General features: G+C 37.3%; 1 protein-coding gene across 1 annotated transcript in view; it reads left to right on the top strand.

Annotated features, from left to right (window-relative positions):
- DSCAM (DS cell adhesion molecule) overlaps positions 1-24709 on the top strand; it is a 320316-nt gene that overhangs the window by 285345 nt on the left and 10262 nt on the right. Inside the window, 2 exon segments of the mRNA XM_032219921.1 lie at positions 5143-5340; positions 6881-7183. Coding sequence (XP_032075812.1) covers positions 5143-5340; positions 6881-7183 — 501 coding nt within the window.

Here is a 24709-nt window from a genome sequence, read left to right as displayed (position 1 = left end):
GATGTCTAGAAGGAAACCAAGTCATTTGAATAACATCTCTGTGGCAGGAGGGAGAAAAGTGATTGTGTATTGTACAAAACTTCAAAATTTGTCTAGAATTTACAGACAAAGTGTTTTGGGATATACTATAGTTCAGAGGAAGACTGGATATATGTTTACTTAGTTTGAGATAAATTGTTTCCTTTTTCTTTTGCATACTTTATGTGTTAATTATTTTTCTTAAAAGTTATGCAAAGACAATTATTACTCTAGTGCTAGTATAGCCAACTTTTGGGTTGTGTGGAGCACCAGAGCCCTCTAAGAGCATCTTGCTGAAAATCAGCAGCCTATTGCTAGATTGACATTATTTTTTAAATAAAATTTGGTATAATCAGTTTCCAATATTAATGAAAACATTTTGAAGCTTCTTAAAATATTAAAAAATAAAATAAGCACTGGATATACCCACCAAGTAATAATCACTGCCATATTTGGAGATAAAATAATACCAATATTAATACTAGAAAGGCACTACCTTGATCCCCCAGTGAGGCACCACCTTCATATGATTCTAGGCTTTATGTGCTCTGAGAGATATGCTAGAGAGTCAAATATAATGGACAGGTCTCACCAGACGAGTCAGACAAAGAGTGTCTCTCCCATAAAAAAACCAATGAGACATACATTACAGCAACATATACTGCTGGAGATGCTGGAGTTTCTGGAATCTGATGAAAAATGGGCAAAAGGACTCAGAACTGTTGGCTGAGCAACCAGACCAGCAGCTGCAGAACTACTGAAAGATAAGGTGTTTACTCTTAGCTAATATACAGAGATTGAAAACAAAGAAATAATTATCTGCTATTACAGATCAAGTTCAACAAGAAGAGGATGTTTAAATGAATGTACAGTTTTGGAAAGAACAACATCCATAATCAGAAATAACAGAATGGATGTTGATTTATAATATGATATGCAGAAGCAGAAGCAGGAACAGAAGAATTGCAAAGGCATATCCAGAGCAAAGAAATCAAAACCTTGCCAGAAATAACTCAGGCTGTAGAGGCAAATCAGGGAGAGTTGGCAGTAGAGGAACCAGCACAGCCATTAAATTGTTTTCATTCCAAAACTAGGCACCCTCTCCTCTGTCCCAAAAAGAACAAAGCACTCTAACTAAATAAATAGAAGAACTTTAAGAAAGAATAACTGAACCTCTAGAATAGCATAAAATAATAGGATAAGGCAGCCTGCACTGAAGGTTGTTCCAAAGAAATAGCTAGCACAAGCATTAAAATATGGCAATACTGCAATATCAAGTATAAGCGGAAGCTCGCCGCAAGAAACAAACCAACTTATGTACAGCATAGCTGCAGTTATAACTGAATACCCAGGCTGCAAAATCAACAAAGAAGAAAAATAGCCAAACAGTGTATCACCAGAATGGAAGATCATGTTGGAAAATAAGACTAGCAAGCTAACCTCAGATGTAAGCAAACAAAAAATAATGAAAGAAAAGAAGCTGAAGAAAAAGACCAAAGAATACCTAATCAGGAAATATCACCTAGAAACAAGGAAGATCAAGGAAGCAGTGGAAATAATAAAGCAGTAAATAATAATTATAAACAAGAATATCCGCAGATCTATAGCTTGAATTGCAAATTATAGGTAGAATCTCCAATTTCAATCCAATCAGGAATGTTTCTACCAATCCATCATTCAAGAGACTGCAGTGAATCAGTCAACACCTGACAAGGAAGAAACTGCAGTTCTGGGCACAGATGTGGGATAACCATCCAGTATATAATAGGAACACAGTCTGATTAAAGGAGGTGATAAGAATAAAAAAGATGAAATAAAAAGAACTTGTAATAACAGCTGAAATGATGGAGAAAAGAGCAAGGAAGATCAGGAATTGGTCAGCACAAGGTAAAGATGAACTGCATGGGTTTTGGTTAAACCATCTGATTGATTTGCACTCACTTGCTGCCAAGCAGTTTAACAATATCTACTGCAAGAGAGAAATTGAACAATGGCTAACATCTGGCAAAAGCTGCCTGATAATGAAAAATCCAAGAAAAGGGACAGCACCTGAAAACTAAAAATCAATTACCTGCTTATTAACTACTTTCAAATTAGTAGCTGATGCAGTCCAACAGCATCTAAGTGAAAACAAGTTATTTCGATCCGAGCAGAAAGAAAATGGCTCAAGTAGCAGAGGAATAAAAGATCAACTCTTAATTGATCAGATGATTCTAGACAACTGCAAGAGAAGGAAGATTAACTTGAATGTAGCATGGATTGATTACAAGAAGTTGTTCAACTTCCTGCCACGTGATTGGATAATCAAGTGTCTAGAAATAACAAAAGTCAATAGAAAACTCTGAAGCTTTGTGCAAAAATCAAAGGCAAAATGGAAGACATGGTTGCTAGTCAATGGTGATAGTTGCGGGGAGGTTAATATCAAGAAAAGATTCCTTCAAGGAGACTTTCAAGGAGACTGTTTGTCATTGCACTGATTCCTCTGTCAACAATTCTGAATAAATCAGGCCATGTCTATTAAACATCAAAATATTTGTCAGGTTATCCTACCTCCTGAATAATATGAAGCTGTATGAAAAACACCAACTGAAGTAGAATCGCTGCTCACCTGTCCATATATACAGCCAAGATACTGCTGTGGAGTTTGGACTGGACAGTTGTGCCACCCTCAAAATCAAATCAGAAAAAATATTGAAAACTGGAAGAATCACGATCCATATTAAAATGACATAAGTCTGCATGAAGACAATCACTAAAAATATCTGAGTATCATTCAAAGTGACAACAATGAGCACACTGAAATAAAAAGATTAGTAAATACATCAAGAGAGTAAAAATGTTAAATGATGATAAAGCATGCCCTTCATCCACATAGTGATATTGACAGAGTCTACTTAGCAAGGAACATAGATGAGCATGGTACATCAAATGGCTAAAGAAGAAAACAGGGTTAGAGTTAGGGTTAAAAAACAGACCTGACAGTGGCAAAGAGCAGGAAATTGGAAGAAAGAACAGAGGGGCTAATTCTGGTTGTGCAAGACCAAGCCTTAAGAACAGATCCAACTAAACCCTGAATTGAGAAGACAGCAACAGACAGCAAATGCCAAATGCTATCTCCCTAAAGAAGCTGAAGAAACAGGGGACCACCTGGTTAGAAGATCACACAGACTGACTACAAATAATAGCATGATAAGGTAGCAACAATGGTGCATTGGAGGATCTGCAAAAAGTAACATTTGCCTGCAAACAAGAACTAGTAGGACCATAAAATAAAGTCACAGAAAATGAAGAAGCTAAAATGCTATGGGAATTTAGAATTCAAAGAGACCCCAGATTTAACAATTGTAGATAAGAAAGACAAAAAAAGTATAGATAGTGAACATGGTAGTATATGAAGAGAGCAGAAAAGAAGAGAAAGAACTGGAGAGAATAACAAAATAGAAAGACCTACAAATAGAAATAGAACAAAGATGGCAAAAGAAAGCAAAGTCAGTACCAGTAATTGTAGGTGCCTTGGGCTGAATTCCCAAACAACTGGATCACCACTTGAACACCATTGGCACTGACAAATAAATCATCGGTCAATTGTGAAAGTTTTACTTGGAACAGTTTAAATCCTGCGACAAAAGCTTTAACACCATGAATCATCAACATCTGCCTATTCTAGGTCCTTGGGAAGAATTCAATAGATTGATAAAAATACCAAATCCAGTTTAAATATTTAGTTGACTATGCAGCCAACCTTACTACTAAAATACTTATAGTAACAGAGAAAGAGGCATATGTTGCCCTCAGTCATGCAGAAGTCCTAAGGGCTAAGAGATTTTCTGCCTCTCCAAGCTTCTCTTTATTTTTAACTATTCATTATTCATATTCAATGTTGGTCTCTTGTAGTTTTGAGAAATACCCCTTACCTCTTCCCATAACTATGCAAACACTTCAGTGTCTTTTTTATTAATAAACTTTATGAACTAGTTGTCTGAGTTGTCATTATTGTTCTAGGAAAGCCAAACCTTTCTAATAGCTGGAATTTGTGTTCTTTATTTCTTTTTCTACCAATACAAATTGATGTGCCAACTCTTAAACCATTTTTAATATTGTTCTGGAGAAAAAGGTGTTAAATTTTGACCACGTCAAATACATTTTATAAAGGTTGGGATGTTTTCCAACTATAAAACTCTTTATAGAAGTGTAATTCATTCAGTAAGCAGATTTATCCTTCTAAGGTTTTCAATTTGATAAAAATTTAATACAGTTATTAATCATTGGAGCATTTCCTCACATTCTGGCAATGATTCTGTGAGGTTTACAAAACACTGCACTTTCAGTATGGAAAATGTGCAGCATATCACAAAATAGGATACTATTTTGTTTTGCTCGGCTATTCATCTACATATTGTATTCACTCAAAAAAGGGACACTGCATTTATTGCTGAATATCTTTATTTTTATGCTGTTATTGTAGTTTCAAAACCTAAGCAACATATGGACAGTTTACTTTTGTTAAAAATTGCTTTTAAATAAAAAGCTGTCAATCTTTGATATGAAGAGATGAATCATGAACAATTCTTATAGCCTATAGGTATCAGCAACTTCTTAGATATTCAAGAATAAAATATTTATTTGCTTCTTTAATGTTCCATTTTCATGAAATCTATACCTTTATATTATTTTTTTCAGTGTGTAAATGGGAAATACACAGTAGGATTGATTCTAGATTATTTATTGTGGAAGAGTGGTAGGGCTTCTATAGCTTGGTCTCCATAAACGCATTCGTTGATTTAACAAACAGCAAGATCTATTTGTTTCTAATTTGTTTTTAAAAAAATAAATGTCCAACTATTACTTTATTTATTTGATTGTCATTACTAGCTTTGTAGCTGAGATATTTAAAAAGAAACTGAATAAAGATGCACACATTGGTTGAACTTACATATATTGTTGCCAGTAGTTGACATTAGCTGATTCAGTGATAGATCAGTTTCTCTATAAGTTTTATTTTAAGACTTAGTTTTAAAATATGATTTCTGATAATTATGATTAATGATTTTTTTTTCTTTTCCTCTTCTGCTCCTTGAATAAATTAATTAATCAAATATGCAATTATCTTGGTTTTAATTGCAGATCCTACAACAAGAAGGAATGCAAAAGCTGGGCCTACAGCCCGGAACAGATATGCTAGCCAATGGACTCTCAATAGACCCCATCCTACAATATCAGCCCACACTTTAACAACAGACTGGAGGCTGCCAACTCCCAGGGCCACAGGGTCTGTTGATAAAGAAAGCGACAGCTACAGTGTTAGTCCATCGCAAGATACAGGTATCATCTTTAGGTTAGATTTCATTTTCAGGTCAAGAAAGCATTAGTATAGATATAGCCGATTATATGCCAACACTGTATTTGGTGACTTGACTTGGCAGCTAGTCTATAAAGAGAATCTACTAGTTCTCTAGAGTAAGGGTTCCCAACCCCGGCCGTGGACTGGCACAAGTCCATGGCTTGCCAGGAACTGCTGTGCAAGCAAGCTAAGCCCCATCTGTGCATACATGAGATCCAGACAGCACCCGAAACCACACACACACAGATCCAAGGGGAAACCGCCCTCCGTCAAATTGGCCCCTGGTGCCCAAAAGGGAGGCACTACTCTAGAGGCTTTGCTGAAATAGATGTGGCTCATTGGATGACTGAGAATCTCCATAGCCACTCATTGGTGTACTTTATCCTAAGAATATGCTCTTATCTACTGTATAAAATTCAGTTTGGGAGCTGATTCACTAAACTGAAGAGTGTTTGCATACTGATGTTATTTGTATGTTGCCCATTCCTGAAAACTCTTTGTCTGACTTATTTATAGCCCCCCTCCCCAAACTGCTTTAGGACATGTCTCAAATAGATCATGTCTACTGACCACTTCATTGACATGGAAAAATAAATGATTAAATCAAACAAATAAAATTAAAATGCATTTCTTTAATTATTAACCTAATTAAACAAACTTAAAGATAATTTTTTCAGAATATTTTGTAGCTCCTATCTTACAAAGGCATAAAGCCAGATATAGACAAAAAAGATTACTACATTTTGCTTGCTTGCTTGCTTGCTTGATTTAGAGATTCTTTCAGAACTGCTGATAACTTTTACTACTTGGTTTTGATCTAGTTTCAATTTTTATCTTTTTTGCTGGATCAAAGCCCTGAAATAGAACAGATTTAATTCATTGCACATTTCGTCATCTACCTAATCAGTTCAAATCAATCTTATTTTGTTTGGAACTTGGCTGAATCCAAAGTTCAGATGCACAGCTGGTAGAAAACTATTTGAATTGACCAAAATACCAATTAAAAATGAATGTGTGAAATGAATTAACAAGCTTTCAAAAAATAATAAAGAAGTTCTGGAATAAAATGAGGGTGTAAACTTCCATGTCATTTTAGTTCCTCAATGTTAAATATCAATTCCTTAAAAATATTACTTAAATGAAATTATGTAGAGACAATCAGGAATAGATATAGACAAATATTATTTTCAATGTGTTTTTTTAGAGTTAACATTTATCCCTTCTATCCAATACATTTGAAGATACTAATTTGACTTAAAAGATAAATCATTCAAAAAAAGGAAAAAATGGAATTAATAGCAATAATTTCATCCCAAACTAAACCTTTTTCTTCCCATTCTGTAATACTAATTTTGCATGATAGAAATAAAGAAACTATTGGCAAAACCTGATAGTACAGAATGCCGTATTGTATGGGCATGCTATAAAGGATGTGCAAATTCTCATGAGAATAGACAGTAGAAAGCCATGTTTTTGCTGATTGTTCCCTTCTGAAGTGATTGCCTTTTCTTTATTGTTTAGATCGAGCAAGAAGCAGCATGGTCTCCACAGAAAGTGCCTCCTCCACATATGAAGAGCTAGCCAGAGCATATGAACATGCCAAGATGGAAGAGCAGCTGCGACATGCAAAGTTTACCATCACAGAATGCTTTATATCAGACACCTCATCAGAGCAGCTTACAGCAGGGACTAATGAATACACAGACAGCCTAACCTCAAGCACCCCATCCGAATCAGGGATTTGCAGATTCACTGCATCTCCTCCCAAACCTCAGGACGGAGGACGCGTGACAAACATGGCTGTTCCAAAGGCACATCGGCCAGGTAGGTATCTATTTTAATTCCATCTATTTTAATTCTAGGAATGAGGCAAACAAAAGCATTGGCAAAAAGGTAAAAAAAATCTGGCAGCAATAATTCAGTGCTGATTTTTATGACTGTCAGTAACAACAACTCCTTCTTAGTGAGTTGGATGGCAGAGCAAAGCATAATGTTCTACTTTTCAGTCTGCTGAATACTGAAGGTTTTTAGGCCCTGCCTTCGGAACCATGCCCATGCTGAGCTGCTAATCCTAAAAATCTAACTGGTAAAAAAGTCTATGTGAGAATAAGAATTTATTCATAACTAAACCCAATAATATTTTTCCACAACTGAGTAATCTTATGCGTGCCAGCCCTTTCATGTGATCTGAGCTCTGAAATTTTGTTTCAAACACACACACACGCACAAACACACACACACACCTTATTGGTAAGAATACTTTTCAAGGCTTTGTTTGGTCCTCAGAAGAGAACTCCTCATGATTGTCAAGGGTATTTCAAGGGGGCTCTTATATTCAGGATTTTGGAGGAAAATATTTCCTCTTGGTTCTGGATTTCATTGTTACATTATTTTAAAGCATTCCCCCTTCTCAGTAAGGAGGCAATTCTTTTTTAACTGGCCACAGGAGGATATTGCAAAGATTCACTGGTGTTGATTTAAATCATTTTTAATCACTATTGCTAGTCTGTAGCCAACAAGTCTGAATTATTGGAGGTATAACTTATTTCTAGCATAAGTTCTAGTTGGCAGAATTATTTTTTCTGCATGTTGCGATTTATTTCCTAATACAGCAAGATTGTTTTTTTTCCCCCAGTTATTATCATTATTCTTATTATCAGCCCAAATCAATCCACTGCAGGTTGGAGATCTCCTACTTGATGATTATAGATTGAAATTCACTACGTTGGTCCACTGTTATTAGCTTGCTATTTTTCAACTTCCCAGTCTGGGATGATTTGCCCAAAACCATGTAGTCAGTTACCACGCCTAAGGGTGGACTAGAATTTGGGTATCTTCTCTGCTACTCTAATAATATAACCACTATATCACATTGTACCTATCATTATATGGGTACAGTATTTATAAAATATGCTATTTAGACAAACCAAAACCTGTAATGGTACTGAATGGATAAAATGTGGTAATGCCACTATGAGAAAAAACTCATTCAAAAAAGGTTCCTACAGCATTGAAATTACTTTGTTCTATACTTTTAGTAACTCACACTGAATCTTTGTAGAATTGCATAATGTATGTAAAATGCTTTAAATAATAAATCATAAAGCTGTGCAGTATGTTTCTCCAAAATAAGAAAACATATGTTATTACACAATTCCCTTATTCCCCAAATCCATAATGCTAACTATCCTGTGGGATTAAAAATATATCATGCCACATTTTCATTTCTACACATGCAGGAAAATCAGAGAAGATAGGATCATAATTTTCACCAGGAAGCTCATATTTTTGTGAGATTTGCTTCCCTTTTTTATATTTGATAACACTGGACAAAGAGACCACCTTCCAAAATACTTCTTTTATGGATATAAGTATTTGGTATTAATCACACTAATTGGTTATTTTAAAGAAAGAAATTGAAGAAAATTGGAAATATTTTCTAAACATATTTTATACACAAAAAGCAAACAAACCCATCATTTTTATTAGTTTGGATTAATAATTCAAATTTTAAATCCAACCAATTCATTTAAGGCCGGCCAGAAATGCATTATCTCAAAAAGAGGACAGGATATTGTACAAATGTATATAAAACTTGCATATGTTCATGTATATATGCAACATTCAAAATAATGATGATAATGCTGGAAATAACATATACTTCACTAAGACTAACCACCTAAACCATGCAACTGCCTGCTGTTAAGCTGTTGTCAACCTGTAAATTATTGATGGTTGATGGGTTTCTGCTTCCCAGTCATAAAAATGTTTATTTTAAAAAACTAGACTTTAATGGTTTTATTAAATTATCTAAAACTAAATTGATTATTTCTATTATGTGCCTTTTTTATGAACTATTACTTCTGTCATGTTCTCTGTGAGACTATACTATTGTGACAACATTAATAGCAAAACATTTCCACAACTCAGAAGTTTTGTTTTCTATCTTGGAATTCCTGCATTGTCCTTTCCCATAACAGATAGAGAGAGGCAAAGTTGTCAAATAATCTAACTAACCTGGAAATGCAGGAAACATTTTTCATCATCTCATAATGTTTTTGCAACTGGGAAATATTGCCTGCAAATGATTGTTAAATTCAGTGACTCTCTCATCCATCCACATGAACTAAATTCCATTCAAGGGAGCACTATGACACACCTGGTCAATTTAAAAATCTAGAATTGATGTACAGATAATCCTTGATTTATGACCATTCTTTCAATGACCATTCAAAGCTAGGGGCACTGAATTAAGGGATTTAGAACTGGTCTTTGAAGTTATAGGTGTTCCAGTGCCCCTTGGTCATGTTATCAAAATCTGGGTGATTGGCAGCCTGCCTGCACTTACAATTGAAAGGCACTTCAACTCTCCCAACCCCATAATTTCCCCCATCTCTGCCTTTTGGGGTGTCCTGTATGCCACCATATATCCTTGCGACATCCCTCTGCCAATTCTCTTCCAACATGCAGAGCACACACGATTATCTGGAGAACTGCCCTATGGGGCTTCCTTGAGTGGTGCAATCAAACCCAGCTGTGGCAGAGCCTATCCACAGCTCCTCTGCTCATTCTCACCCCAGATTTCCTCCTGCAAAATCTCATTAGCTTCCCACATAAGAGCACTCATTGGAAACATTACAGGAGAACTGTTCTGCTGGCTTCAACACATATATATTTGGTTAATTTATATAGATGAAATGAATTGATATTGATCTGAAGTGTTTACTTCTTTGAATATTTAGTTGTGTTTTGCTCTATCTGTTCTATGTGTGCCTGGAAGATAACTGTGAGTTTAAGTCAATAGAACTCTTTTCCTTTTTTCTTTTTCCCACTGTCTTATCTGTTATCTCCTTAATCTTAAACTACATAATAAACATCTTGTATGTTCTTTGAAATCCCTGATCTCATTGTAATAGGGAATTTACCTTATCAAGCATTATAGTGGGGGGGGAGAAGTTTCCATTTTCTTCTTCCAGAATAGAATACATGGGGGAAATGGTCCCTGAGTAAAAGCAAAATTAGCAACTAGAAAGAGCTCCTTCAAAGATTTTGAGAAGTTGCACCAAGGGTATTGTGAGGGAAGGGCTTATAAACCCCATCTGAAGGAACCAGACAAGCCAAACCACCACACTCTGGGTGTTTTAACATTATACCATTACATCCTTTCTAAGGAAATTCATAAAAGTAAAAAACAGTTTTGTGCTACCACTATGTGTGGTAGTACAATGTCTGCTTTCTGAACAAATAGCACACAGTTTCTGACAAAGCGATTAAGTTAATCTTTCAGTACTGAAGGTAATATATCTTGAAAAATTTATTTAGAACACATACAATTTTCTTTCAAAGGTTAGTTTAATACACATACAGCCAGAATCAAATGAATTCTCTAGCATACTTTATTATTGGTCATGTGGCTGATAGTGTTGGGATTTTTAGTTCAGTAATAACTGTTCTGATCTTCTGAATTGATGTTGAATCCTGGTTCTTTAAAAGCATTCTGGGTGGAATGGGCATAACATTTGATAGCATTTTTTGAAACCAATATTAGACTATATTATAAGAAAAGCAATAACAGTTAAGATCTGTGTTCTGCCTAATGGACACAGAAATAAAACAATTAAAAATGGCTCCTGCAAATTAAGGATGGCTGTACAAAACTTATTTGACGACTCCATGATTAATGGTTTCAAATAAGTATTGAGATGTAATGAAGTCCATTCTATCAGAGAACCACCACAGCTAGACATCTCTAAAAGGCTGGTCTGGATCTGTCCAGGTTAAATTATTTTAGGCTGTTGGAAATCTCAAAGTTCTTCATCCTGAAGCTTCTATTCCTGTGCTTGAAATGTTTTCTCTGGGAATAATTCCAGGCACAATGTGAGGCTTGAAAATAGAGACTGATTTTAAAATAATAGATTTTAATCCAGGTGAATCTGAGAATTAAACTGGAGAGTGAACAACTGTAGACAATAGCTGAAGTTGGCTAAAACTTCAGCTATTCAACAATTATACTAAAGCAGATAAAGACTTCAGAAGCTTATGGAGCTTTATTGACTGGGAATTCTGAGCAATTTTGTTGCCTTGACATTTCTCTAACATAACAGGAAAACTAAAACAAATTAGGGCCAGGAAAAATATTTCAGATATTCCACTGCAGATATGAATGTTGTGCTTTGAACAGAAGTGGTGATACTTCATAGCTGAAAATATGCTGGTTTCAAGATTTAGTCTTTCATCTGTTTACTTGTAAAGTGGAACTTCTTAATAAAATGTGAAGTATGTGAATTCTTAAAGAGTTTTTCCCCTGAAACTAATCAGTGGACCTAAGTTTAATTTAATTAGGCTCAAAGATTCCTAAAGCAAGACAAATGTCATTTGTTTCTAGTTCTTGCCATGCCTTCACCAAACAAAAATAGAGCTCAAATAGAACTAGCAAATCAGGCACTCGAAATTAGAACAAGTAAGGCAAATTAAAACCAATGACTGTTTTCCTCAGAAATAGAGCATTTTCATGATTTTACTGTATATTCATGAAAGTACTTTATATAAGTTAAATAATAATCAGAATTAACATTAACATATTTTTTAAAATTTGCATTAATAAAACAATGTTTGGTGTTCCCTGAGCTTGTCTGTTTTCTTGCAGATGTTTCATTACCCAATTAAATAATATCAGTGTTAGAAGGGAGTGGGATTCACTCTCTGCTTACATACAAGCTTTGACAGTGTTGCTGGAAGTGGTGGGTGGTTCCTTGATTAGGATGTTGTTTACTGTTATTTTGTTTGTGCTAGTAATTTCTTCATTGGAGTATTGTTTACTTGTTGTTGATAAAGTGTTAATCTTGTTATTAATCTCTGTTCATCGAGGTATTGATTGCTGGTGAAGAAGTGTTTTGGTCTTTTTGTTTCCTTTTTGTCTTTTTGATTGTCTTGCTTGATTGGTATATAGATGTTTTTAATCTCCATGTGTCTGCTAATGGTCAACTTAATCTGAATTCCAGGAATTCTCTAGCATTTTGGACTAGGCTTGGTCTAGGATGCTCAGTTTCCAAATTGAAACTATGGTTAAGTTTGTCTATGTGTTGTGACATTACAAAGTTTTCATCATGTCTTCTAACTGCTAACTGGTGTTCATGGATGTGCTCTACTCGTCTTCTGCATGCATGTTTGTCCTACATAGTGGCTCTTACAGTCCTTATACTGTATGTTGTAGATGATTCCTGGTCCCCCCCCCCCCCACATTGCTGGGTCTTTTGCTTTACTTAGGGTGCTTTCTAGAGCTTTAGTTGCTCTTGGTGATGCCAGGTGCATGTAATAGTCTATTGGTGGTTTCTGAGATGTTTTCAATTTATGACGGTGTTACCCTTTTCACAGCTTGCATTGATTATGCTGTAGAGGGTTAAGTGGTCACTCAGGCACTTTTTGAAAAAGTTGCATTCAGTTTGTTGGAAGACATTGCATAGATGATCTGTTTCCTTTTTTTTTTTTGATGTTCATGATTGCTGCAGTGTGATTGCGCTCTAAATAGTGTTCTTACACAATTTCTCTTGTTGGGAGGGGGGTAGGTTGTTACTTTGGTAGTTGAGACTTGCTTGGTGGGGGGTAATTTTATGATAGACTTGTGTTTCTAATTTGCCATCACTCCCTCTACTGATGAGGATAACCAAGAAACGTAGCATGTTCTTATTTTCTTCTTCCTTTGCGAATTTTATTCCTTTGAACATTATTCACTGTTGATAGTTCTGTGCATTTTCTCTAGTTGGTCTTTTTTATTATGACAAGGGTGTCATCTACCTGCTAGATCCATACTTTGAGTTGTATGCATGGGAGTGCTACAGATTTTAAGTGTTGCATTACTGTCTCTGCTATGCATTCTAGTCTTTCTGAAATATGGGGGGGAGAAGTCATATTGCCTCAATTTGTGTGGCATTTGCTATTTGCTATTATATTTTAATTATTCTTATAGGACCCAGCTACTAAAGAAACTAGCAATAAAAGTTCAGTCTGTTTTCTTTATGAAATCTCCAATATCTAGAATTATTAGGAAAAGCCAATAAAAGATCTACAATTTGTAGTAAGTGTCTTGATTTGAGGAATTACAATTTGCGTTCAGTATTTCTTTTCTGATAATTTTAAGCACATTTTGCAAAAAGGAAAATATATTTGTCATATATTAATATAACTGCATTAAATACAAGCAACTGTACATACATCAATGATTGATCCAAAGTATTGTGTAATTACTGTGTCACATGATTGCTGTGAAAAGAGAAACATTACATTAGGGTTTTTGTGTGTTTGTGTGTGTTTGTGTGTGTGTGTAGTGCCTTAGCATTGAATTTGAACTGGTGAAATCTTCATTCTTCTTCTCACTCATCAATAAAGCAAGTAGAATAAGAATAGAATATAGAAGTGAACAACAGAATTGAAAATGACCTTGGAGGTCATCTAGTCCAACCCTCTCCTCAAGCAGGAAAGTCTATATCATTTCAGACAAATGGCTTTCCAGTCTCTTCTTGAAAGCCTCCATTGATGGAGCACTCACAACAGCTGAAGGCAAGCCATTCCACATTCCACTCAGCCTGATAGAAAACATTGTGCTGAACAGTGTGGGTGCAAACACACGGCCATGTTTTACACCATTGATTATTGGAAATGCCTTAGTTTCTCAAACTTTTACTGAAATATGAAACAGAAGAACTGACAGAATGTATGATAAAATGGACTAAAGTCTTTGGTTATAATATACAAAAGGTTATAGTCTTAAAGAGAAATTTTATAACATGATGTAGGTACATCATACCCCAAAAATTGGCTATAATGTACAAAGGTCTTTTGAACTTATACTGCAAATGTAACCAGCAAGAAGGGACAGCCAGAAAATTTTGGACTCAATTACTGTAAATATATTATAGAAGTTTTTTAAAGACACATATGCAATCGAAACAAGAGACTTTTCTTTAGGGACTGATGAATAAGCAGCTGGAAAAAAATAATGGAACTGTTTTTATATATGACTGCAGTAAGACTATCATATGCACAAAGGTGTAGAGATTCACCTTTACCCAGAAATAAAAAGGGAATGCCTTAGAGGATTTTCCCCTGTCCAGCATTCTGCCACTGTACTTTCATGGAAGTGATGTACCATCTAAATTAATTTGGCAGGGCAGTTGAGTTTTGACATGATCCTTCACAGGCATTGAGGCTGACAGTATTGGAGGCTTTTGTGATTGCAAAAAAAAAAGTTGTACAGAGATTGCAATTCTGCTCCTGATACCTCTCCTTAAGCTGGTGCAAGGCAAAAATCATGCCAAAAGTCCATGATCTCCGTGGAAGCCACATTGTAATTTGGTCAGAAAGCCCATCTCCAGATGAGTGACAGATAATTTAGCAGAACTTTTGCAAGGGTTTTATGATAGAAAGCAGCAAGATTCTTCAGTGGCTGTTGTATACTTGTGAATTGCTTTCCTCTTGTAGAGGTATAAGATAGTTGCATCTTTAAGTTCCCAAAAAATGAATCATTGCTTTCAGAAAGACTGGAATAACTCAGTGAGTTTACAGGATCATTGACTTGGTATATTTCTGTAGATATGATGTCTGCCCCTGGGGCTTTGCCATTGGATAGCTAGCTGACAGCTTCTGTGCCTTCAGCTACTGCTGGTGGGTCATCCATGGCATTCTTGATGTCGACCTGGGGAATACTTTCTATCACCTTGTGAATAGATGACAGGCAAGACAGCTACAGAGTGTACAGTTCATCTCTGCAAGATCTGAGCCTTCTCTGAAATTGGAGTTGTACCATCAATACTCAGGAATGAGGAATTCCCAAGTGACAGATTCATAGAACATTCTATGCTTCGTAGAACTATTTCAAGTCATTTCTATCATTCCTGCATTTCATCTGCCTTGGTGATCAGCCATCTTGCATTTCATGCAGTTTATTCAGGAATACCCTATGTGTATTGATAAAGGCATTTTTCTTGACAGCTGGTAAGTAATGAAAGCAATGCTTTTCAATAAGTAAAGCCTGCATGTCCTCATGATTTTCACTGAACCAGTCATGCTGCTTGTGAGTAGCACCTTCAGTGCAGATTCCCAGCTATCCTCAGCACTGTCAGCAAGATGTAGATCAGCAAACTTGGTTTCTTAGTCTCCAGCCAGTGCTGACATTGTACTTACATTATTCATTTGTTGGCCATAGCAAATTATTTTCATGGCCTTGCTTCCTGTGTTTCTCTCTTGGGTATGATATAGAGCAGTGATGGCAAACCTTTTGTGGCTTGTGTGCCAAAGCAGGGGGAGCTCAGGGGGGTCGTGCACAGGTGTGTCACACCCATAATGCTATGCGCACGACCCCATCGGGTATGCACGCATGACCATCACTCCTCCCCATTTTTGGTGTGCTTTTTTCGCCCTCCACAGGCTCCAGAGGCTTTATAGGAGCCTGGAGAGGGCGAAAACAGCGCCCCACCCTCAAGGCTTCAGGAGCTTCCCTGAAGCTTCTGGAGCGCGAAAAACCGGCCCAACGGGAAAACCGGAAGTTTGGGAATGGACTTCTGGTTTGCTCATAGGGGCGGTTTTAGCCCTCTGGAGCCTTTAGGGAAGCTGCCTAAAGGCTCCTGAAGGCTCCAGAGGGCTAAAACCGGCCCTACTAGCAAACAGGAAGTATGTTCCCAAACTTTCAGTTTGCCCATAGGGCTGGTTTTTCAGGCTCTGGAGGCTTCCTTGAAGGTGAAAAATAGCCTCAAAAGGAGGCCAAAATCCGCTGGCCAGTTGACAGGGCAACACCTCGCGTGCCCTGACAAATGGCTCCATGTGCCACTTGTGGCATATGTGTCATAGGTTCACCATCACGGATATAGAGCTTCATCTTAAAACAGTCGACACTACACATCACCTTAGTCACTCTGACATCCTGCCTATCTGTTCTCCTGATGAGTAGAGTCAGTAAGTTATCAATACTTAGAGTGATGGTCCATCCAGGAGGTCTACATATGGGAAAGCAGGGTAAATTTAAATTGATGATGATAAAACTATTCTACAATGAGTTTCTGAAGCCAGACTAATATGTCCATACCTTTGTATAATTGTAAGTTGCCCAGAGTCGCTTGGTTGAGTTGGACAGCTATAGGAATTGAATGAATGAATAAATAAATAATCTTAAAATCAATCCTAATTACCTTCACAATAATAAATCCTGCAATATTGTCCAATTTATTTTCTTCCTAGAGGTCATTCAGAAAACATAATCTTCCATTCTCTCCTAAGGACTTGTATTTCATTATTTTTCACTTCTTGATGCTTTGTGGCAAATTGCATTTAGCAAATAGCATTGTACTGTATACATTTTCCACTACAGTCCCTTGCCCGAGGAAATGTTTGTTATACAATATTTTGTGTTACAGAAGCAACAAATTAGTTACCGTAAATGAAATCTCTTGGATATTTAGAATTACAAAACCATGAAATTATTATCTAACATTAAAGTTACAACAAAACAATTTAAAATGAAATAATTAAATATTTAGTATATCAGTGCACACTGCATTTTTAAACAAAGCTGAACGGAAATTGCTTCTAGTCTTACAGAAATACTTGCATTTTTGAGTGTAAAGAATAAAATGTTACTCAAGACACATTTAGCTTATTCGATTTAATACCTGCATACTCATCTCTCTATAAGTATTGATTTGCTGATGAACTCAATAAATTTAGGTTGTGCCTTATACTGAATTTCCCTCATTAAAATCAGCAGCTGCTGTTCAAGGAACCCTTAAACTCTTCCCTGCCCCCTTCCTATAAGCATAGAATAATTCACTTGGAACCACAGGAAATCTGGGAGAATTAATAAGTGATGTTCCATTTTATATGAGCAAATGTCCTTTCTGCAAATCCATTATTAGATGGCTTTATGTCCAATAGCAGATTGTATGGGGGATATGCAAAGCTTTCTTAGCATATTTTCTGTTTGACTAAATATTAGCTGGACATTTTGTTTGAACAGCACTATTCAAATTCATCTCAGATTTATTTTTTGGCAAGGTGGGGAAATTTCAAGAGGTATACCTAGAATTTATCCTCTTCCCCTTTGTCGTATGTGTGTGTGTGTGTGTGTAGTATGTGTGTGTGTGTGTGTGTGTTTATGCATGTTCGTACGCACAAACACACACGTACATATTATATTATTCTGTATTAGTCTTGGGCCAGAATAAAGTTTAATTTTTACGAATTCTAATCCATGTTTCATGTCCCAAAGAAACTCTGTTGCTGTGGGAAAGCAGTGCCTTTGATTCCTTCAGAATATAAATACATCCCTTTTCCATAGATTCTGCATACTTACAAGTAGGTATGCATTAAAATTCCTTTTGAAACTATTCTAGGATGCTTACATTGCCTACTTGAAAGACCTAAGTTGAAGAATTTAATTGGAAAACATTGTGGAGCTAAATCCAATAGGAGCACATTGTCAGCCCTATACGGTAAACCAGACCAAGAAACCAATACCACATAAATCTAAAACTACTTGGAACAATAACAATATAATTTTGCAAGTATAAATGTGGTTCTATCTTCCCTCATTTTATGTATATGTAAGTTAGGGATGGCTTATCTGAGATGTTTCCTCAAATTATTTTTTTGGAATTAACCCAAGCCCCATTTGTCTGATCGTTGCTTTGGTAGCAGTGCTCCTTCCTATCCTTCAGAACCATTCTCTATGCCTCAACACACATCAATTTGCATTCTGTTCACCAAACTTGTGAATTATGTTGTCTCCCTTTGAATGTTTAAGTTGTGGTGGTATAGGACATATATAAATAAATAAATCTCAATAATTGCTGGTTAAGTTTTACCTCTTTTCAGCCTATCACCTGTTGTTGCATGGGAAGATGGAGAGGTCTGATGTCATTTTAGAATAGTTATCTTCATTAGTATTTACCCATGACAGACAACCTACGGCATGCGTGCCAAAAGTGGCAAGCAGAGCCATTGCCCGTTGTTCTTCCAGGTTCTGGCACACCAGGAAGCTGGTCTTTGTGCATGATGCCAGAAACCAGAAGGCCAGGTGGCTGGTGTGCATGCCATGCATGTGCCAGAAACTGGAAGATCATCTTCCCGGTGCATGCATGCACATCATATGGCTGTTCTCCTGGTTTCTGGCACATGTGAATGCTCATGGACTCCCATTTCGGTACTCAGTGCCGAAAAGATTCGCCAACACTGGTATGTACACTTCCACCAATACAACTACCCATACCTCATGCCTATAGTATAGTTCCCTTATTCAAAAATTTCTTCTATTCAGTTGCCACATTTTAAGGCAATGCATAGCAGAGGTGGGTTACTCCCGCTCTGTACCTGTAGGGCCCTACAGTTAGCGAAAATTGGCTGTACATTTGTGTACCAGGAGTGCCAGCAACCTGGACACGCCCCCATACCAGTATGGCCCAGGCGCATCCGAGGCTGGAATAGGCTTCAACACTGCTGTGGCCTGGGCTCATCTGAAGAAGCCCTCACCCGCCACTTCCTTCTCTTTGACAAGCAGCTTTCAAAATGGGGTGCTTCTCAAAGAGAAGGAAGTGGGGGGAACTTCTTCAGATGAGCCCAGGCTGGAGACGTGGCATACCACTTCTCTCACCTCAGAAAGGCCGCTTTGTCTCTGCTGCCCTCCTTCCTGCACTGCAGGCACAGCCTCGAGAGGAAGATGTCCTACCAAGGCAAGAAAAACATCCTTTGGATCATGGTGAGGTGAAGCACCCTCAGGCATATTTCCTCACTGCTTTCTCTGTGACAAGGTCTGCGCCCACCAGGTTCTGCCGACTTTGAGTGGCCGAGGCACAGGATGTGGGAGGGTGGGAAGCTCCAAAAGTCCAGCTTCTGTGAGACCCTGAGGGTGCAAAGTGGAGAGGGGAGGGGGCTTGGGACGAGGCCTCCCTGTGCCGCCTGTGAGACAAATATGGTATGGCGCCAGGGAAGGGGGGTTGGTTTCGTTGCCCAGAGATTAGGGTGGCTCGGCCTGGGGGAGGGAGAAATGGAAGTGGGCAGGAGGGGAGAGCAATCATCCCACCCGTTGGGGAGGGGAGGCGATTGTCCAGCTAACTGCCTCGGCTCCCTCGGGTTGTTCCGTGACGAGCACTACTGGAAACTCTTGGAAATGGATTGGCCGAGCTTGCTGGAGATAAGTTGCTCAGCTGCTACTGGGCTTGGCTCTGGATGAGACGGGAGGAGTTGTCAGGCCAATTAATTGGAGAAGTCCATCGTATAGGGTCTTATCTCATGCTTCAGAAGGGGTTGGACTAGAAAACCTCCAAGGTCCCTTCCAACTCTGTTAGTCTTTATAAATCTCTCCATTCAGTCTTACCAACAAAATGTTGATAAACAATATTTGGAAATGTATATCAGGCAGTCTTCTGACAGCAAAATCTCATCTTATTTGCTAATATCAAGGGGAAAATGACTTTGAAAATCTTCCTCTCCCACCATAACATGCAAGACGAGGTGAGAACTGGCTGGGAGGGGAGGGGCAAGAAGAATCCAAGCGAGGTGCCCCTCCATGTGAGTGACATGTCCACCCAATCACATGACCACACCCACCCAGTCACATGACTGCCAAGCCACTCCCGCCCAGTCACATGACCACCAACCCACACCCACAAAATAGGCCACGCCCACAGAATAGGTAGTAAAAAATTTTGAAACCCACCACTGATGCATACATATCACTTTCACTTTTTTCCATTTATTTTCCAGGCTTGGTTGTTCCAGAGGTCATTTTTTAATAAGTTCAGTGCTTTTTCAAGAACAATTTGATCACACCAAGGGCTCCTACAACCATCCAGCTGATCAACATTGCCAAAAGCACCCACATCTAATCACTAAAGAGATTGAATTTAGCTCATCACAAATACCTCCCTTCTACATTCTATCAACTGATGAAGTTGGATACCGTTATTAGTTCCTTCCACACTTGCATTCTATCTGCAATTTTTGCTACCCCAAATCTCCACCCAGTTCTCCATTGTTTCCTAATTATTCTAAGTGATATTTTCTCCATTTTTGTAGGATTTGTTATCTAAATATAATATATCTATTTACACAGACCTGCTTTTTTATTGCCTCAGGCTATTCCTAAGGTATGAAAAAGTTAACTGAAAACCCTATTTCATTAAATAATCTTCCTTAGGACATTTGATAATGATCCATTTTTCAATTATACGCATAAAGAAAAAAAATTGAAACCATACTGGAAGGACTCTTCCCTTTTGTGTCTAGAGGCACTTATTTCATTCTCATCTACTCAGCATTACTTGAGAAAATTCAAAAGTTGTCTCAAGATCTAATGAAAAATAGATGTCTATATATCTACTTACAGTTTACTTGTATATTTCTCACTATAGAGTTTAAAAATGCAATAGACTTTTAATCGGTTTTTTATTTGCTTGAAGCAGTTTTGAAATTTGCCATTCTTGCTTCATATAATGGAAGACAGGCATGCAGGAAGAAAGGAATCTGTGTTAGTTTACACAACAGGTTTCAAAGCAGTGAAACCTTCATATATTTCTAAGTCCTATGTTAAATTGTGCTTAATATATGATTTGTTTAAACATATTGAGATCTTGCTGAAGAATTGCTGAAGAATAACTGAGCCCATCTCAATTATATAAGAATAATTCCCATCTCCTCTCAATGAAAACTGATTCAATCAAATGCTGCTAATCATTTCGTAGTATTAAAATGGAAGGAAATCGGAGTTCTTGATATAATTACTTGGGATTCTCAAGTATAGAGTATATGTTTTCCCTGCTTGCTGCATTAGGCTCCTCTGGAAATATCCCTATCTGGAAGTGGACACTTCATGCTTCACATCACAAAGGCAACATGGTCATAATGCTTCCTAGCATATATAGGGAGTCCAGTAGCCTTCCAATGTTTCAGATCTTGGACTTGCCTGTAGCCAAATAAACATTAGGAGAGTTTCTTCTTGTTTCTTCAACCATATATTATTTGGATGGCAGTGGTAATTGGTAAGTTTCAATTCAGCAAGTGTAAACATTGTAGGTGTGAACTCATTAATTGAAAAAAAAGTATGTATTTTATTTTGTTTGAAATAAACTTTGCCACTATATCAAATAACCTAACAATGCTTTGTTAAATAGGAGAAATATTTTTCTGCTTCTGAGGCATTTCCTTTTTTATCATCATGCAGTATTTAATATAATTTTAAAAGTATTGGATGATATTTTCTAGTTATTCTCTTTGTTCAGATAATGTTTTAAACTATTTAAAGACAGTGTTGGTAGTGGTGGAAAAATCTATATTTTTACTTTCTTTGCAATGTGTGTTGCCCCAAGCTCATCAAGCAATCCCTGCAGGCTTCATTGTCATCCCATGTTTCCCAGGACTATTGATAAAAATAGAAAAATGTAAACAGTTCAATTTAGAATAAAGGAGCTATGGATCTTATGGTAGTCTGCTTGTGCTAGTTTTCCTGCTTGCCAAACAAAGTTTCTGTGATGGATTGTTTCTGCGAAGGGGAAAGATGGTGTGATGGACTGCAATGAGGCAGCAGTTTCCCCAGGAAGGAGGGAGCAGATTCCAAGGAGGGAGGCGAGACAACATATGTGGATCAGAGACAGAGCAAGAAATTAAGGATAGCTACTCTCTAAAATCTCTATTAGGGCAAGAATAATTTAGATTTAGTCTGGCAAGATTCTGTCTATATGGCGTAAGCAAATAAAGAACAGAGCTTTGGTTGGATTGTTCTGTCATTCTTGGGCTGGGCCTGATTAGATTACCAAACTCAGACTAAGTATATGCGTTCATAAGAGAGATAATGTGATGCTTTGCCGTGTACGCAAAGATTACCCTGAAACCTCACTCTCTTTGATATGGAGAAAAATGTGACAGTTAAATCAAGAGACAGAATTGTAGAAGCTGAGAACCAACACTGGGAAAAGCGTAGGTCTAACGATGCACCCTACTAGGCTCTGTTTGGAATTTCTGGGGAAAACATTATCTTTCTTTCAAATTTCTTATGATCTATACAATTATTTCAGAATTCTCTGCCATTTTTTTTTTCAATGGAGGCTTGAGGGCAGTTTCAAGGTATTATGTTTTTTCTGTAAATGTTATTTTGTTATTAACTTATATGTTTGTATTTTGTATTTTAATTATTTAAAATGTAAAGGGCTTTTTTCTGACCATTTATATTTTCTTTTTTTCCGAGGAAGCTTTTACATTGTTCATCTCCTTTGGTTATCTCCTCAGGGAATGGGTGGGTGGAGAATGGCTGAAAACTCTAGCGAGATGTATGTTTTGTATAGAGAAGCCTTTATTAAATGCACATCTTTAAGGACTTGAATTTGGATTTCAGCCTGGTCTTCTAAATTCTTTTGTCCATCTATTGAATTAACTGAAGCACGTGTTCTTCTTTTAATAAGATACAGTTTGTGACTTTAAAAAGCTTTTAGAGGATATGTACCTAGAAATAATTGTTTCCATAGAAACAATAAGTTATGCATCCTGTTCATAAGGTCAGCTACAGGTTTTTACAGCTGCAGCTAGCCTTTGGAGTCTGGTACTTTTCATTATACAGTTTCAGACTTGCTAAGTATATAGCTCCAGGGCAACATAAAACTCCTTAATTATTGGAATTGTGAATAGCTACCTGTCTGAAGGAAAGCACTATGAGTAATCTGGATGATATACTATGGAAACAATAAATGTAATTCTACAAAGCTCTCCAAAATTATAAATCAAAATTCCTCATGGCTGTTGCAGTGACAAAGCAAGTAGAATTTTTACCTTACATATTACTTTGGATAAGGGGGAAAATGTCATTCACCCTGGGTAACCAAGGGAATTTATTGCAACTTTTAGCTAAGAGGTAAAACCATATGCTATGGAAACACTTCCTGCTTCAAGCACATGCAGGATGGTGCATTTTGAATAATATAGTGTGGTAACTATAAAGCAGAGGACTGGTGAGGGTTATAATATCCCACAAATAAAACTGCAGGTAAAGATTGAGATTGAGAAGTTTATTTATATGCCGCCCTTTTCCCTGAGGGGACTCAGGGCGGCTTACAACTCGAAAAAGGGGGGGGGGGAAACAAACATTTAACATGTAGGACAGTACATCATTAAAAACACAACATTCATACCATTCGGGTGGGTTACAGTCTTTAGCCCCAGGCCTGACGGGATAGCCAGATTTTGAGGGCTGTGCGGAAGGTGAGGGTACGAATCTCCACGGGGAGATCGTTCCATAGGGTCGGAGCTACCACCGAGAAGGCTCTCCTCAGCGTAGTTGCCAGTCGACATTGACCGGCAGATGGGACTCGGAGGAGGCCTAATCGATGGGATCTAATAGGTCGAGTGGAGGTGATTGGCAGTAGGCGGTCTCTCAAGTACCCAAACCCACTACCATGAAGGGCTTTATGGGTGACAAGTAGCACCTTGAAGCATACCCGGAGATCGACAGGTAGCCAGTGCAGCTCGCGGAGGATAGGTGTTATGTGGGTGAAGCGGGGTGCACCCACAATCGCTCGCGCGGCCGCATTCTGGACTAGCTGAAGTCGCCGAATACTCTTCAGATGAATATGGAGAGAAGCCTGCAGGTAGGGGTCTCCACTGTTGTTTGAAAAATTGGGCAAGTCCTTTTTGTATTATTTTAGTAAGTAAAATATTCGCCTTTAAAAAAGAAATGTTATATTTTTAGACCAAATTGATTAATTAGCAAAATTAATGCAATCCCCATTGCTAACTCTAATCAGATCTGACCACTGGTAAGCTAAGGGACTTAAGCTATTATAACCTTTAAAAATATCTATGTCTTTCAATGAAGTTGAATGCTGCTAAATCCTGCAGCTGTACAATTTATAATTTGAACCAATTAGAAAGTACCATACTAGGGAAGAATGGTCATAAGACCATTTACTTTTTGCTTAGGATAGTCAATGATTTTCTGCCTAAAAACATTGGTTTGAATAAGAAATACTGCAAACATGATGTATATTCATCCTAATTCTAGTTAGATTGCATATACTTTCTTTGAAGTATTATATAATTCTTTTTGCTGGTAATTGGGTTAGTACTGATCAGCAACAAAAATGATACAACTGTGTATTTCAGTTGTCTCCTCTGATGTTTTATTGAGTTGTAAATAGGAATCGGTATTTTCTCAAGATTGATCAAATAGGTAAACATTAACTAAGCACAATGAGAAAGACTACAGAGACAAATTCTGCAGCTCTACATAACATTTCAATAGTATCTTGAAAGGGACAGCATTTCTAATTACATGCAAGAGATCCTTCTAATTGCTTTTGACTATGCAACTCTGAAAATAAT

This window comes from Thamnophis elegans, chromosome 6 (assembly GCF_009769535.1).
Source record: "Thamnophis elegans isolate rThaEle1 chromosome 6, rThaEle1.pri, whole genome shotgun sequence".
NCBI lineage: Eukaryota > Metazoa > Chordata > Lepidosauria > Squamata > Colubridae > Thamnophis > Thamnophis elegans.
This window is presented reverse-complemented; position numbering and strand designations above follow the sequence as displayed.